The 15,929-nt window shown below is 47.2% G+C and overlaps 1 protein-coding gene across 1 annotated transcript in view; it reads right to left on the bottom strand.

Moving 5' to 3' along the window:
- PCTP (phosphatidylcholine transfer protein) overlaps positions 1-2,492 on the bottom strand; it is a 72,940-nt gene extending 70,448 nt beyond the window's left edge. Inside the window, exons 1-2 of the mRNA XM_068262238.1 lie at positions 2,358-2,492; positions 956-1,241 (exon numbers count right to left, since the gene is read on the bottom strand). Of these exons, the coding sequence (XP_068118339.1) occupies positions 956-1,084 (129 nt within the window). The 5' untranslated portion in view covers positions 1,085-1,241; positions 2,358-2,492. The remainder of the gene's footprint in view (positions 1-955; positions 1,242-2,357) is intronic.
- Positions 2,493-15,929: the final 13,437 nt, after the last annotated feature.

Raw genomic sequence — 15,929 nt, 5'->3', positions numbered from 1 at the left:
GTCACTCACCAATCATATGGTCCTTCGCCATGGCTCAGTTTCATTTTGGTGACTGGCCGTTCGAGGACACACGCGGCCAGTTTAGTTTTCAGTGCGCAGGCGCACTGAAAACAAAACTGAACCACGGCTGGGGACCGGATGATCAGTGAGTACCGGCACAGGACGTCTGCAGGGGGCAGGTGGAAGCCCCAGGTAAGTGTAACTTTTTATTTTCTTCCGACTCAGTTAAGGTTTCCTTCAGGACAACCAATGTGACATGATGAGATAGACATGTGTATGTACAGTGCCAAGCACACAAACAACTAGGCTGTATTCCATTTTTTATTTCTATGCCTGAACGAGTTAAACGTCAGGTATGCAAGTGACAGTTTCTGTCTGGGTCAGGATCGGGTCGGACTATAGCATAACCCTCACTGATAATTACAGACATAAAACACTTTCCTGGCAGTAAATGGCTTATGAGAATAGGAAAGAGATAAAAAAAAGGGTCAGTCATTCATAGATTTGAGCTCTGGCACATTTCAATGAAGGGGTTATTGAGCAGAGACAATGAAACAGTAAACATTTAAAAACTACATTTAAATATAAAAAAAACTGTGGGATAACTAAAAAAAATTTCATTTTTAGAAGTAAGATAGATACAATTGTTTTTCTCATCAGTTTTCACCTTTACACAAACTTTATGTCCTTTATGATGTCCTTTAAACAAACTTTAAACACAGCAGGTGTGTAGCTTAAAAAATAAATAAATGGTAGTCTAAGGTGATATATATATATGTATATATATATATATATATATATATATATATATATATATATATATATATATATATATATATATATATCCAAACCAGAAAACAAGATAACTTGAGCTATACACTATACAGGATGACACTTGTCATGGAATGTTCTGTCCTCCACAATGAGGCAGAATATAATGGACTGTGGACGTTACCTCGTCATACAGCCGGTAGATCTGGATGCCCATGGTCTCGGTGAAGAGCTGCCATCCTCCGGACAGCTCCGGCCCGTCCAGCTCCTGCCAGGCCTCCTGGAATCGATCCTCAGAGAAGCGGACCTCCATCAGCACCCCCGGAGCTGCACACAAGCATCGGCTGGACAGCGGGGCTCTGACGTCACTTTTCGAATGCGCCGTACCCAATGAGCGCGCAGCAGAGATGACAGGCAGCCAATCAGAGCGCGGGATTTCCCTTCCGTGTTTACTGGGGAGCTGTATAGTGCTGTGTGGGCAGAAGGTGACAGTGACAGTCCATTATGCAGGAGAGTCCTGGAACTTCACATCTCCCCACAGCAAACAATCCAGCACATGACACTGCTGATGACAGGGGAACTGGAAATAGTGTGACTGTTTGCTGTGGGGTCATTTAAAGGGGGACCACGCTTTTATTTTTATTTAATATAAAATTGTCATTAGCATAGTTTAGTCATGCCTCCCAACTTTTTGAGATGAGAAAGAGGGATACGTAAGCCACGCCCCTGCCACACCCCTAATCACACCCCGTCACACCCCTAATCATGCACACCATAAAGATTTCATAAGAAAAATATATTGTTTTATAATTCAGACCACACTGATCCTTTCTATTCTGGTTAATTTTAACATTTTAAAATTAGTAATAGATCAATTTAAAGAACTGGAATACAGTTTAGAGTCAATCAAACACATTTTTTTGTAGAGAAATACATATATTTACATAGAAAGAGGAACAAATGAGGAGTAAAGAGGGACAGGGCTCCAAAAGAGGGACAGTTGGGAGCTATAGTTTAGTGCTGTAGGATTGTCTGTGCAGTTTACTATTTATTATTAAAAAAAATAATAATAAAAATCACAATTTACAGCTCGGGACTGGGACCCACTAGATTGCTTTTGGCCACGTTATTGAATCACCGACAATCACAAGCGATTCCAAAAAAACACACGGCAGGGAACCCACTAGATCAATTGCGTTGGGGTTAATCACAGGACATACGTTTGCACTCCAATGTACAATATACAAGTGCTGCAAAATCGCTTTTGAGGCTCGTGCCCACGCTGACTTGAGGAAGAGACGGGCCAGTAGAAAGTCTCTTCTGCGCCTGCGCAGGACGCTCCCGGTGGCAGGAGTGATAAAGAGAACGTGCATGGCCAGGTCCACGCAGGCGCAGTGGCCAGCGACAGGCTCAGTGTACAGAAGCGAAACTGAGCCGCGCGGGGGAGCGGAGGATCGTTGAGTACCGGTGTGGCCACAGGGCGACTGCAGTGGGGGGTGGTAGAAGCCCCAAGTAAGTAAAACTGGCCCTTTTTGTTGTTGTTTTAACTAGATTTTAAGTTCCCTTTAATGTCTGAAACACCTGACCTGCTGCATGCTTGTTCAGGGTCTGTGGCTAAGAGTATTAGAGGCAGAGGGTTAGCAGGATAGCCAGGAAATTGGTATTGTATATGGCAGCTTCCAGATCCCTCTCACTTCAGATGTCCTGAAGTAAATAACACTAGTATTTAGATTACTCATCACTGCATAAAGACTGGAGATCACGCAGGAGGCTGGGTGTGTACAACAAAAGATGTGATGGCTATCTCTCACATTATTATATAGCGACACCTGACATTCTAGGAGTGTCACCTTCTGACACAATAGGGTGTTACGTTTGACATCGCTGAGCACATACTGTATTTTATTAGCATGCAATTTGAAGGCAGCTAATGTTTTCTACAGATAAATTCAAAACCATTACAGCAGTGACACTCTTTGGTACACGCGTGCCCCTAAAGCCAGCCTGGAAGTGGTGAACACTAGTGTGGATATTGGGAATTCTGAAGATGCGATATACTTGGACTTTGCAAATGCCTTCAACACTGTTCCTCCCAACAGTCTGGTGCAAACGTTGAGGATGCAAGGACTGGGGAAGAGTCTGTGTGCATGGATAGGAAACTGGCTAATGGACAGAAAACAAAGAGTTGTGGTCAATAGATTGTATTCAGAATAGGTGACTGTTAGCAGTGGGGTCCCACAGGGGTCAGTACTGGCAGGGCAGTTTCTAGGCTAAATTGCACCCAGGTCAAGGTTGTAAAAATGGTGCCCCCTTCCCCCACCCACGTGGACTCGCAAACCCTTAATCTTTAGAGACAGTCACACAGCCACAGGTCACAAGTAGATCTGCCTACTTACTAGTGAAAACACTAGTGCACATGACAGGCGGGGTCCCCGAGCACTGCCACTGCTCGGGACCCACAAACCAGCACTGGCAGTCTGCGGATTATATATAAGTGGCAGAGTGCTGTCTGGGAGTGAGCAATCCTTTTATGTTTAGTACTTACTAGTGACCAGCCGCTCATCCAGGAGGAAGCAGGGACCAGGAAAAGACACAGGCGAAGAGAGCCCGGAAAGCCGACTCCTCCATGGGCACTGTGGCACTGACAGCCTGCAGTACGGCAACAGGACATCAGGGGTCATCACATGGTAGTGATGTGATGATGACTTGACGTCGGACGCAGGCAGCCCAGGAGGAATCAAGGAAGGTGATCATGCTAGTAATCTTTCTTCTTCCATTTGTTTACTCCGCGTGTCTCCAGCTCCCTATTGGTTATGTCCTTCTGCCTGCACCCCCCTTCTTCTACTTGCCAGTCTGCGCCCAGGGTGGTCGCCGTGCCCGCACTGCCCAAGAAACGCCCATGAGTACTGGGTCCAGTGCTCTTCAATTTATTGACCTAGTAGATGACGTGGAAAGCTATGCTGCTATTTTTGCAGATAATACAAAATTGTGCAGATGATACAAAATAATCAGCTCTCAGAAAGATAGGGACATATTGCAACAGGATCTGGATAGGATGGCTATATGGGCACATACATGTCAGATGAAATTCAATGTTGAAAAATGTAAAGTCATGCATTTCGGTCGTACCAATGGTCTAGCACCGTACAAAATAAACGGGATACAGATGGGGGCATTAAACTTGGAGAAGGACTTAGGAGTACTCATCGACAACAAGTTAAATAATCATATTCAATGCCAAGCTGCTGCAGCTAAAGCAAATAACTTTTTGGGATGCATTAAAAGTGAAAAACAAACTCGGGGTGCTAACTTAAAACTGCCCATTTGAAGAGAGCCCGAGATGGATTAAAAAAAAAAAGGAGGCTACATGATCCGGGTGATCAGGTACCCGCAAAAACCGCTGCTCCCCACCGCTCCTGTGGGCCGCACTGGCCCACTTTCACTTTCGTGACCTATAGGTCATGACGCTGAAATGAGAGATTAATTCTCTCATCCAGCAAGCACGGGAGCAGCAGGGGGCACAGTCAGGGAGAGAGAGCTGCCCAATGACAGCTCTGGAAACCCTGTAGGAACACCCATGGCGGGCGTTTTGAACAGGGAATCTCTTTCCCTGTGTCTACCTCCGAGATGGCATGTTATGAGGCAGAGAACATGCCTCTGTGTCCCATCTGCCTAACTTGGGTTATCTTTAACTTTCTAGTAAGGCCGCATCTGGAATATGGAAATCAGTTCTGGGCACCACATTACAGGAAAGATATTGCAGTCTTATGCTACACACATGCGACAACGATCGTTCGTTGAGAACGACGAACAAACTTTTAATTGATGAAAGAACGACCTAAGTAAAGTTAGTTTTAAAATGTGTCTAACGATCTGAACGTTACATCACGTAAAGCAACTATTGCGCTTGCGCATAAAAATGAGAAGTTTCATGGAGAAATAGCGAAATGCGCATGTCAAGCCTCATACGAACGACCGTTTCCAACAATGTACTACTTCTGCAAACGATCGTCGTTGGTAAAAATCCGCCTAGCTAGATCGTTCGTTGTTAACGATTTAGCTCGTCCGTCGTTAGACTTAATGATCATTGGTTGCTTTGTTTTAAACGATCATCGTTTGAAACGATCGGGGAACGATCGTTTCAAATGACTATAGTCGCATGTGTGTACGCACCTCTAGAGCAGGTGCAGAGACAAGCAACACAATTGATACGAGGGATGGAAGGTCTCGCTTACCAGGAAAGGTTCGATAAACTGGGCTTATTCAGTCTGGAGAGGAGATCCTTAGAGGAGATCTAATTAACATGTACAGTATAAATCTGTCAGAGGGCAATATAAGTGTTTGGCAGATTAGCTTTTTGTCCCTAGGCTTTAGCAAAGGACTAGGGGACATAATCTGTGCATGGAGGAAAAAAGTTTTAGCCATCTATTTAGGAAAGGGTTCTTTATGGTAAGAGAGATTAAAATTCAGTCTGGAGAGGAGATCCTTAGAGGAGATTAAAATTCAGTCTGGAGAGGAGATCCTTAGAGGAGATCTAATTAACATGTACAGTATAAATCTGTCAGAGGGCAATATAAGTGTTTGGCAGATGAGCTTTTTGTCCCTAGGCTTTAGCAAAGGACTAGGGGACATAATCTGCGCATGGAGGAAAAAAGTTTTAGCCATCTATTTAGGAAAGGGTTCTTTATGGTAAGAGAGATTAAAATGTGGAATGTATTGCCGCAGGAAGTAGTTATGACAAATTCTATATCTGCGTTTAAGGGCGGTTTAGATGCTTTCCTTGTGTTAAAAGACATCCATGGCGATAATTACTTGGTTATTCCCGGTGGTATTGATCCAGGGATTTTATCTGATTGCCATCTGGAGTCAGGAAGGACTTTTTTTTCCTTTTGGGGCTAATTGGACCATGCCTTGTAAGGGTTTTTCGCCGTCCTCTGGATCAACAGGAATATGTGAGAATAATAATACACCTGATTTGAGGGGGATACATTTCATTTTAATCAATACCAGTTGCCTGGCTGTTCTGTTGGTTTTTCTGGCATCACTAGTGTCTACATCACCTGAAACAAGCATGCAGCTAATCCAGTCAGACTTCAGTCAAACATCTGGGGCTCGATTCACAAAGCGGTGATAACTCAGTTATCACGCCTAAAAGACTTTAGGCGTGATAACCTTTGCACCAGCAAAGTTATCACCGCTTTGTGCTCTAACTCGCGTGAAGTTTCCGTGCGCGCGCAAAGTCCCATAGGGCTTAATGGGCACTTCGCGCGAAGCACGCTGTGCTGCGCGCGTAGCGCACCGCGCTACGTGCGCAAAACTTTGCGCGCGGGAGTTCGCGCGAATTCCTTCAGATCACGCCTAAACTAAGTTTAGGCGTGATAAAGGGCTTTTCACAGGCGTGCAAAGTGTTTGCACCGCTTTGTGAATCAGGCCCCTGATCTGCATGTTTGTTCATTGCTGATGGCTAAACGTATTACATGCAGGGGATCAGCAGGACAGCCAGGAAACTTGCATTTCTTAAAGGAAATACATATGGTAGCTTCCATATCACTCTCACTTCAGGTTGCTTTAATGTATTCATTACCCTTTTAGTTTTTACATCTCTGTGTTTATGTGCTGTATGCATTGTACATTGGCAGTACAGCAGCATATTGGTAAGCACTCTCACATTGCAGCGCTGGGTCCCTGCCTGGTTCAAATCCCAGCCAGGGCACTAACTGCATGGAAATTGTATGTTCTTCCTGTGTCTGTGTAGGTTTCCTCCGGGCACTCTGATTTCCTCCCACACCCCAAAAACATACAAATAACTTAATTGGCTTCCCCATAAATTGGCCCTACACTACGATACATACTAGACAATATATACTGTACATAGACTTATGACTAGGGACTTGATTGTGAGCTCCTCTTATGTGACAAGACTCTGTACAGTGCTGCGGAAGATGTCAGTGATATATGCATACCAAATAATAATAATAATACATTGCATGATAAGTGTATGTTATGGCTACTCACACATACCGTATGTATGTACGCCTATGCTAAGGGGAGCCCGCAATATTTAGTTACACTGCTGGCCAAAAGACAGGAGTACTTACAGGTTATTGGAACCCCTAGAGAGTTAACCTTCTTAGCGTATTTCCGAAACTGTGTTGGGCATGCCGTTCAAGGCGAACTGAAGAGAGAGGTATATGAAGGCTGCCATGTTTATTTCCTTTTAATCAATACCAGTTGCCTGGCAGCCCTGATGGTCTATTTCTCTGCAGTAGTATCTGAATAACACCAGAAACAAGCATGCAGCTAGTCTTGTCAGATCTGACTTTAAAGTCTGAAACACCTGATCTGCTGCATGCTTGTTCAGGGGCTATGGCTAATAGTATTAGAGACAGAGGATCAGCAGGGCTGCCAGGCAACTGGTATTGCTTAAAAGGAAATAAACATGGCAGCCTCCATATACCTCTCTCTTCAGTTCCACTTTCAAGAGGTTTTGCTGCCTCAGGAGTCCCCCTAGGATTCATCTATTAGGTTTGGTGGCTGATCTAAAGGTGGCCACTAATGATACAATTTTTTTATTCATCCAATTTTACTAAATCTATGTAGTGCAAGGGTAAACTGAGTGATATATTGAATGGCTAATATAGGCAGTTACCTTATATTACATAGAAATTAGGATTGGATGAAAAAGATTGTATTGTTATTGGCCAGATAGTAATGTTAGCTAGCACTAGGCTAGCTAGTATAAGTGCCCCCCAAACTCCGATCGCCCCCGATCCCCACCAATCCAGCCGCTATATACATACCAAGCCTCTATCCAGCGATTGCCGCAGCCTCCCCGCACAATTCCGGTCTTCTCTATGGGGAGGATTGTACATGACATCATGCGCAGTCCCGATCCTCCCCATAGAGACGACCAGAGCGATGGCTGGAACCAGGCTGGGTAATGTATATAGCGGCTGGATCATGGGCGATCGGGGGGCACCTATACTAGCTAGCCTAGTGCTAGCTAACATTTAGATCAGCCACTAAACCTAATAGATGAATCCTGGGGGGACTCCAGAGGCAGCAAAATCTCTTGAACGGCATGCCCGCCAAGGAGGTTAAAGAGGCATTGCAACAACATATAGCGGAATGTACTGAATTATTCAGGTTACCCACTTTTATGCTAATTATGTTTTTCAGCATCAGAAACACTTTCTATACCTATATACAGTTGTTTATTAGTCTATAACCCCACCCTCCCAGTAATGTTTAGCCTAGGCTATTTAGTTATTCTGCATTCAGTCCCAATGCACTTTAGGGGACTAAAGGTAGCCATACACTGGTCGATTTGACATCAGATTCGACCAACAGACAGATCCCTAGCTGATCGAATCTGATCAGAGAGGGATCGTATGGCTACCTTTACTGCAAACAGATTGTGAACCGATTTCAGCCTGAAACCGTTCACAATCTGTGGTGGTGCTGCCGCCGCTTCCCCCCATCCCGCATACATTACCTGCTCCGCCGGCGCGACTCCCGGGTCTCCGCTCTTCTTCTCCGCTCTGGTCTGGTCTCCGGCATGCTTCCCTTCTTCCTGTCTGGGGGAAGTTTAAACAGTAGAGCGCCCTCTACTGTTTAAACTTCCTGCCGGGACAGGAAGAAGGGAAGCATGCCGGAGACCAGACCAGACCAGAGCGGAGAAGAAGAGCGGAGACCCGGGAGTCGCGCCGGTGGAGCAGGTAATGTATTGCAGCTCTATTGCGTCGGTCGTCGGGCACTCGAACGCTGCTAGCGATGCGCTCTTTACCCGCGGGCGATCGACGGTTATTTTCCGCACGGCGCGATCAACGGGATCGGACAGAATGGATAGAAATTCGGCGTGTAGCGCGAACGATTGGCAGCAGATTAGATCCCAGTGATCGAATCTGCTGTCGAAACGGCGGCAAATCGGGCCAGTGTATGGCCAGTTTTAATGGCTCTTATCCAATTAATTCTATTTTCCTGAGTTTCCAAGTCCCAGGTGATCATTTGTAATCGTTCTAAAAAAAATAAAATAAACAAAAAATAAACTTTTCAGCACTTAGCAATTCAAAAATATAAAAAAGCAGGTTAAAAAATAATGTTAAACATATTTTCAGTATTTTTTTTCATGCTAAGAGCTTTGAGGCCCCTTGCACATATAGTGCATTGCGGTATTATCCCCCGCCACCTTGTCTGAGTGAATCGAAGCCATAGCAGGTATTGTCATGTCATAAAAGGGTATTGCAATGTCATGGTAACGTACTGAGTAAGATGTCAGAATAAGTATTGTGTCGCAGTTGGTGTTAGAGTCATACTCTTTCGATACCCCTGTGGCTAGTATAGTACAGTAAAGCTTCAACCATGATGTCTTCAGGGTATCAAAAAATTAAGGTACCTGCTATCTTTACTTTGTAAAACTTTAAAAACTCAACTTAAAGGACAGCTGAAGTGAGATGGATATGGAGGCTGCCATATTTATTTCCTGTTAAACAATACCAGTTGCCTGGCTGTCTCGCTGATCTATTTGGCTGCAGTAGTGTCTGAATAACACCAGAAAGCATGCAGCTAATCTTGTCAGATGTGCAAGCCCGGATTTACCTTACAGGAGCCTATAGTAGGCACAGATGTCCTGGCACCTTAGACTCCGCCCTCCATGAACCTACGAACCCCCCCACCGAACCACAGCACAAGTGTGCTGGCTGCCCCAGCTGTCACTTCTCCCTTGCCCTCCATAGGTAGTTACAGGTGCCCCTTAGTATTAGGTAGCCAGAAGTACCCTCAATATTAAATAGCTATAGGTGCGCCCAAGTAATGGTTGCTAGAAGAACCAAAGTATTAAGTAGCTAGAGGTGCCCCTGTCTGAAGGGAGATCTTGTCAGTGGAATGCTGAAAGCCAGTATAGTAACCTCTCATTTACACTCTCATCAGGACTCTGCATAGGGAAGGAGGGGAGTGACCTCCCTTTGCATCATCAGGCGCCTGTAGGCACATGCCTACAGTGCCTTATGGTAAATCGGGCCCTGCAGATGTGACTGTAATGTCAGATAAACCTGATCTGCTGCATATGCTTGTTCTGGGGCTATAGCTAAAAGTATTAGAGCCAGTGGATCAGCAGGGCTGCCAGGCAACTGGTATTGCTTAAAATGAAATAAATATGGCAGCCTCCATTTACCTCTCACTTCAGTTGTCCTTTAATTATGGGAGGATCAGAAATATGTCTTTCTAGGAGTTCTACTTTAAGCTTTCTATGTACAGTACTGCAGCCAATCCCAGGAAGCGCCTGCTGGTTCCATGAAGTCATCTGATATTCAGCTGACAATCTGGAAAAATGGTGGCTCATAATTCGGATGTACCCGAATAGTGGCCTGACTTCAGCGTATTGCCCCGTACTGATGTGCAGCAATGTTACTTAGATTAGAAAGGAACAGGCTTGGCCTCTAATGATTTTACGCTGCTGATTGACAGGCACACTTAAGAGATGGCCTGAGACAAGAGTGATCTCACGACACAGCAATGTGTGGTAGGTTAAATGAAGCTGATTGACTCTTGTATATTGCAGGAAGTCAATTGCCCTTTGAGCATATTTTTAGACATACTTCGTCTGGCCAACGGCAGGTTACGTCTTGGTCATGTTTGTAGATAACAGAAATCAAGATAATGGGCCAGGAGGGCTGAATGGTGATTACATCTGGTAGACTGGCATAGGGGTAAAGTGCTCAGGTGCTACACAGGGCCACATTTCTGAATAGGCCACAAAGGTCTGGGCCTGGTGCTGCGTATGGAAAAGGAGGATGCAGATGGAAAAGGGAGGCTGAAAATGGGGCTCAACATGTGGAAGAGGAAACTGAAATACATGAATGTTATAAAAAGTAAGGAGAGCTGCATTTAGAAGAGAAGGGGCACTCCTGCAGGGGCGTATCTGGAAATTATGGGGCCCTATAGCAAAGTGTTGATTGCTCTCCTCCCCCAAAAAATTAAAGCCCTTCCCCCCACATACGCAATTTTAGGTAGCCAGAGGTGCCCATCAGTATAATGTGAGGAGAGGAGACAGGGACACTTGGAGACTGTAGGTCACTGGTGGAGCCTGGAGAGGTAAGTCACTGCTCTTACGCTCCACTACCACTAATCTGCACCTTGGGAGGCTCGCCATGGATCTTCATTCATTAAGCCCGTCACTGACCCCAGTATCGCCATCAGCCACTTGCACGGACACCGCCCCCCCATGAATATTGGCCCCATATCAGCTGCTATGGCTGCAATGGTGATCCCTAGAACGATTGATGCCACAATGCCCTGGACCACGCCCTTTTTTCCCAGGTCATAATTCTGTCACTATGTCGGATTCAAATTAGTCCATGCTTCCCTACTATATAATCTGGTATCTTTTGTCATAGGCAAACGCTGGTGGGGGGGGCGGTGAATTATAGCTGCCCAGAATCCCCCCTCAGACCAGGGCCGGAACAGTGTCTGGGGACAGGCACAAGTTGAGACACCAGACTATCTGCAGGTATCCTGCAGCTCACAAAAGCTTTCTTTCCCTGATACAGTTGACTTTGGATGTAGCAGCAGCGTGTGTACAGAGCATGGAGCAGCAGTGTGTGTACAGAGCATGGAGCAGCAGTGTGTGTACAGAGCATGGAACAGCAGCGTGTGTACAGAGCATGGAACAGCAGCGTGTGTACAGAGCATGGAGCATCACATGAGTAGAAACAGAAAGAAAGAATGCTGGCACTGCAGGAGCCGTCCTCTTATCCAGTGAAGGAGAGGGGAGGGAGAGACAACACAGGCCTAGACACAGGTGTGTGCGCAGTGGATCCTCAGCGTGCTCAGGCCAAAAGTGACATCTGTATACATAAAGAAAGAGGAAAGCGCCGGCACTGCTGTCAACACTTTAATTCCAAATTGTTAAAATCGTGAACAAATACAAAATACTGTCCATACAAAGAGTTGATGAGCATCTGTGAATGGTGCGGTGGGTGCGGAGGGTGTAAAGCCTGACGGCCGTTTCGCGCGTTTGCGCTTCTACGGAGGCAGCCTTTAGACAGCAGTGCCGGCGCTTTCCTCTTTCTTTATGTATACAGAGCATGGAGCAGCAGCGTGTGTACAGAGCATGGAGCAGCAGCGTGTGTACAGAGCATGGAGCAGCAGTGTGTGTACAGAGCATGGAGCAGCAGCATGTGTACAGAGCATTGAGCAGCAGTGTGTGTACAGAGCATGGAACAGCAGCGTGTGTACAGAGCATGGAACAGCAGCGTGTGTACAGAGCATGGAGCATCACATGAGTAGAAACAAAAAGAAAGAATGCTGGCACTGCAGGAGCCGTCCTCTTATCCAGTGAAGGAGAGGGGAGGGAGAGACAACACAGGCCTAGACACAGGTGTGTGCGCAGTGGATCCTCAGCGTGCTCAGGCCAAAAGTGACATCTGTATACATAAAGAAAGAGGAAAGCGCCGGCACTGCTGTCAACACTTTAATTCCAAATTGTTAAAATCGTGAACAAATACAAAATACTGTCCATACAAAGAGTTGATGACACATACCATAGGCATCTGTGAATGGTGCGGTGGGTGCGGAGGGTGTAAAGCCTGACGGCCGTTTCGCGCGTTTGCGCTTCTACGGAGGCAGCCTTTAGACAGCAGTGCCGGCGCTTTCCTCTTTCTTTATGTATACAGAGCATGGAGCAGCAGCGTGTGTACAGAGCATGGAGCAGCAGCGTGTGTACAGAGCATGGAGCAGCAGTGTGTGTACAGAGCATGGAGCAGCAGCGTGTACAGAGCATGGAGCAGCAGTGTGTGTACAGAGCATGGAGCAGCGGTGTGTGTACAGAGCATGGAGCAGCGGTGTGTGTACAGAGCATGGAGCGGCGTGTGTACAGAGCATGGAGCAGCGGTGTGTGTACAGAGCATGGAGCAGACCATCAGCGTGTGACCCGGAGTAGTGCGCCTGCGCTAGCCCAGCAGTGCGCGTCCTAGATCGCGCTCCTGTTGCCGGGCACTTTCTGCACATGTGCGTGACGTCATGAGTGAATGTTACATTTTTCCTCAATTATGATAAAAAAAATGATTGGAAACGCTGAGAAAATTGCTTGGGTGTATATATTAATAAACTGACAATCTACCACACACCATTCAATTTTCAGAAAAATTGATCAGAAAAAAATCCACCAATGTCGATCAACTTTTATCGAATAAAAACGGGAAATCCGATCGTATTTCTTGCTCAAATGAAAAAAAAAAGCTTTTGATTTTTCGGGAAATCCGATCTTTTTATCGAATTGCTGTAAAATTGGATCATTTTATTGTATTGTGTGTGGCCACCTTTAGGCTGCTTTCACAGTGAGACGTTACAGGCGCACGTTGCAGTGCAGCCTGTAACGCTCCCCAACGCACAGCAATGTAACTGCAATGGGCTGTTCACACTGCCCACGTTGCGTTACATTGTAACGCTGCACGTCAATCTAAAGTGCAGCATGCTATGGCATTAGAGCGGCTTTGCAGCGTTAGCCTGCTTGCACAGGCGCAGTGATTAGCCACATGGCTAATTAATATTCACTGCACTGTGCTGACGTCACTGGCGGGACCACGTGATGCGGAGTGTTCCGCTCACATGGTCTCCACCAGCGCATGCGTACTATAGTACGCATCACGGACGCATCAAAGAGCCACTTAACGCGGCTTTTTGCTAACGTCCTCTGCCACCACCACCATGCGTTGTGTTAGGTGCACGTTATGCGACCTTAACGTAGCACCTAACGCAACGTCTTAGTGTGTAAGAAGCCTTAAAGCTGACCTGAAGTAACTAAATAAAAGAAAAATTGTCACTTTCCTGGGGCTTGTGCCAGCCCCCCTGAGGGTTCTGCTCGCGCTGTTACCAAACGATCCCCTGGTCCCTTGCTACGGCTTACTTTCGTACTCACCAACTTGCAAGTCAAACGTCCACTGCGCCTGCACGGCCCTGGCTGCGCACGTCTTCGTACAGGCTCCCATCGCTGGGAGCGTCCTGCGCAGGTGCAGTATGAGAAAATCTCTACTGCACTTGTGTAGGATGTTCTCGGCGATGGCAGCGCATACGAAGAAACGCAGCCAAGGACGCACGCCTAGCCATGCAGGTGCAGTGGACGGCAACTGCAGAAAGTGAAAGTGAGCGGCGGCGGGGCACTGGAGGATCGTTTGATAATGGTGCGGCACAGGGTGGCTGCAGGGGGCTGGCAGAGGCCCCAGGTAAGAGAAACACTTTTTTTGATACTTCAGGTATTGACTGAGAGATGTTTTGTGTCCACGGTGGGAAAAGGTGGTCCTGCTTCTTCCTCTAGGATAGTCAGTCTCACCCAGATCATTGACACAGAGCCACTTGTTCAGTGCCGGAAGCCAGCACCATGGAGGGAAAGTCACCTGCCATTATTGATACACAGATGTTATATTCTCAGGCCTAGTGGGGCTTTTCAGAAGAGGGGAGACTAAAGTACTTTTAAGTAGAGATGGTCGCAAAAGCTGATTTCCAATTTCGCCAAAACCTGATTTCTGCAAATGCCTACTACCGATACCACCGCATACCAGTGGTAATCCGATTCCGATTACTGATTATCTTAAAGTGAACCTAAAGCCGATAAAAAAAAATTAGATTAACTCACCTGGGGCCTCCCTCAGCCCCCTGCAGCCGATCGGTGCCCTCGCAGCTCCGCTCCGATGTCCCAGGACCCGCCAGGAGGCCGCAATAGCAGCATAGGGGACGATATACAGGCTGGGAACGCGAACAATCACTCGCGTTCCCATGCCTGTCTGCCGGTGACGGCGAAACCGGAAGTGCTCACCGGCGGGTCCTGGGACATCGGAGCGGAGCTGCGAGGGCACCGATCGGCTGCAGGGGGCTGAGGGAGGCCCCAGGTGAGTTAATCTCAATTTTTTTTATCGGCTTTAGGTTCACTTTAAAGAGACTCTGTAACATCAGAAACATCCCCTGAGGGGTACTCACCTCGGGTGGGGGAAGCCTCCAGATCCTAATGAGGCTTCCCACGCCGTCCTCTGTCCCATGGGGGTCTCGCTGCAGCCCTCCGAACAGCCGGCGACAGACCCGACTGTAAATCCAATATTTACCTTTGCTGGCTCCAGCGGGTGCGCTGTGGCTGCTCTCGGCTCCGAAGTAGACGGAAATACCCGATCTTAGTCGGGTCCGCTCTACTGCGCAGGCGCCGGAAACTTGCGCCTGCGCAGTAGAGCAGACCCGACGGCTATCGGGTATTTCCGCCTACTTCGGAGCCGACAGCCGTCAGAGCGCCTGCGCAGAAGCCGGGAAGGTAAATAATGACGTCATTTTGCACGGAGGGCTGCAGCGAGATCCCTGAGGGACGGAGGACGGCGTGGGAAGCCTCATTACGATCCGGAGGCTTCCCCCACCCGAGGTGAGTACCCCCAGGGGACGTTTTGACGTTACAGATCCTCTTTAAGACAGGGGATATATGTATACATACCTGGGGCTTCCTCCAGCCCCCTCGGGGCCTGATTGCTCCCACGCCGCTGTCCTCTGCTTGCTCGCAGTCTCTGCAAATTACCCCGGAAGGTCATCCAGTCCGGGGCATACTGTGCAGGCGCAGTTAGGCTGTGCACGCTCCCCCTTTGCATTTCCCTGGCTGGGAGTAGTACTGCGCAGGTGCAGAATGCTTCTGGTCATGGGAGCGAGACAGGGGAGCACAGCTCAGCTCGCCTGCGCCAGCTGGTCTCAACTGGACGACTCACCGGGGCCAGTTGCAGAGGCTTCAAGCCAGCAGAGGACGGCGGCGTGGGAGTGATTAGGCCCAGAGGGGGCTGGAGGAAGCCCCAGGTATGTATAAATATATCCCCCCCCCCCCCCGTTTCAGACTCACTTTAAAGCGGACCTGAACTCAGAACTCTCTGCTCTAAAAGATAAGCAACATCATAATAACTTGTAAAGAAAAACATTTATTTGTTACAGCTGATAAATAAATCTGCAGTGCGTCTACTTCCTGCCTTCATGGAAGCAGACATATTGTTAACATCCTGTGTTTACAAATTGGCTGCTCTGCTGTGGCAGATGAGATTCCTCAGCTGACACAGCTGAGAAATCAAATAACGTTGGTGATTAGACACAGATGAGGGGGATAAGACAGGCTGCTTCTCTCTAAATACATACAGGGTGCATTT

This window comes from Hyperolius riggenbachi, chromosome 12 (genome assembly GCF_040937935.1).
Source record: "Hyperolius riggenbachi isolate aHypRig1 chromosome 12, aHypRig1.pri, whole genome shotgun sequence".
NCBI classification, from domain to species: domain Eukaryota; kingdom Metazoa; phylum Chordata; class Amphibia; order Anura; family Hyperoliidae; genus Hyperolius; species Hyperolius riggenbachi.
This window is presented reverse-complemented; position numbering and strand designations above follow the sequence as displayed.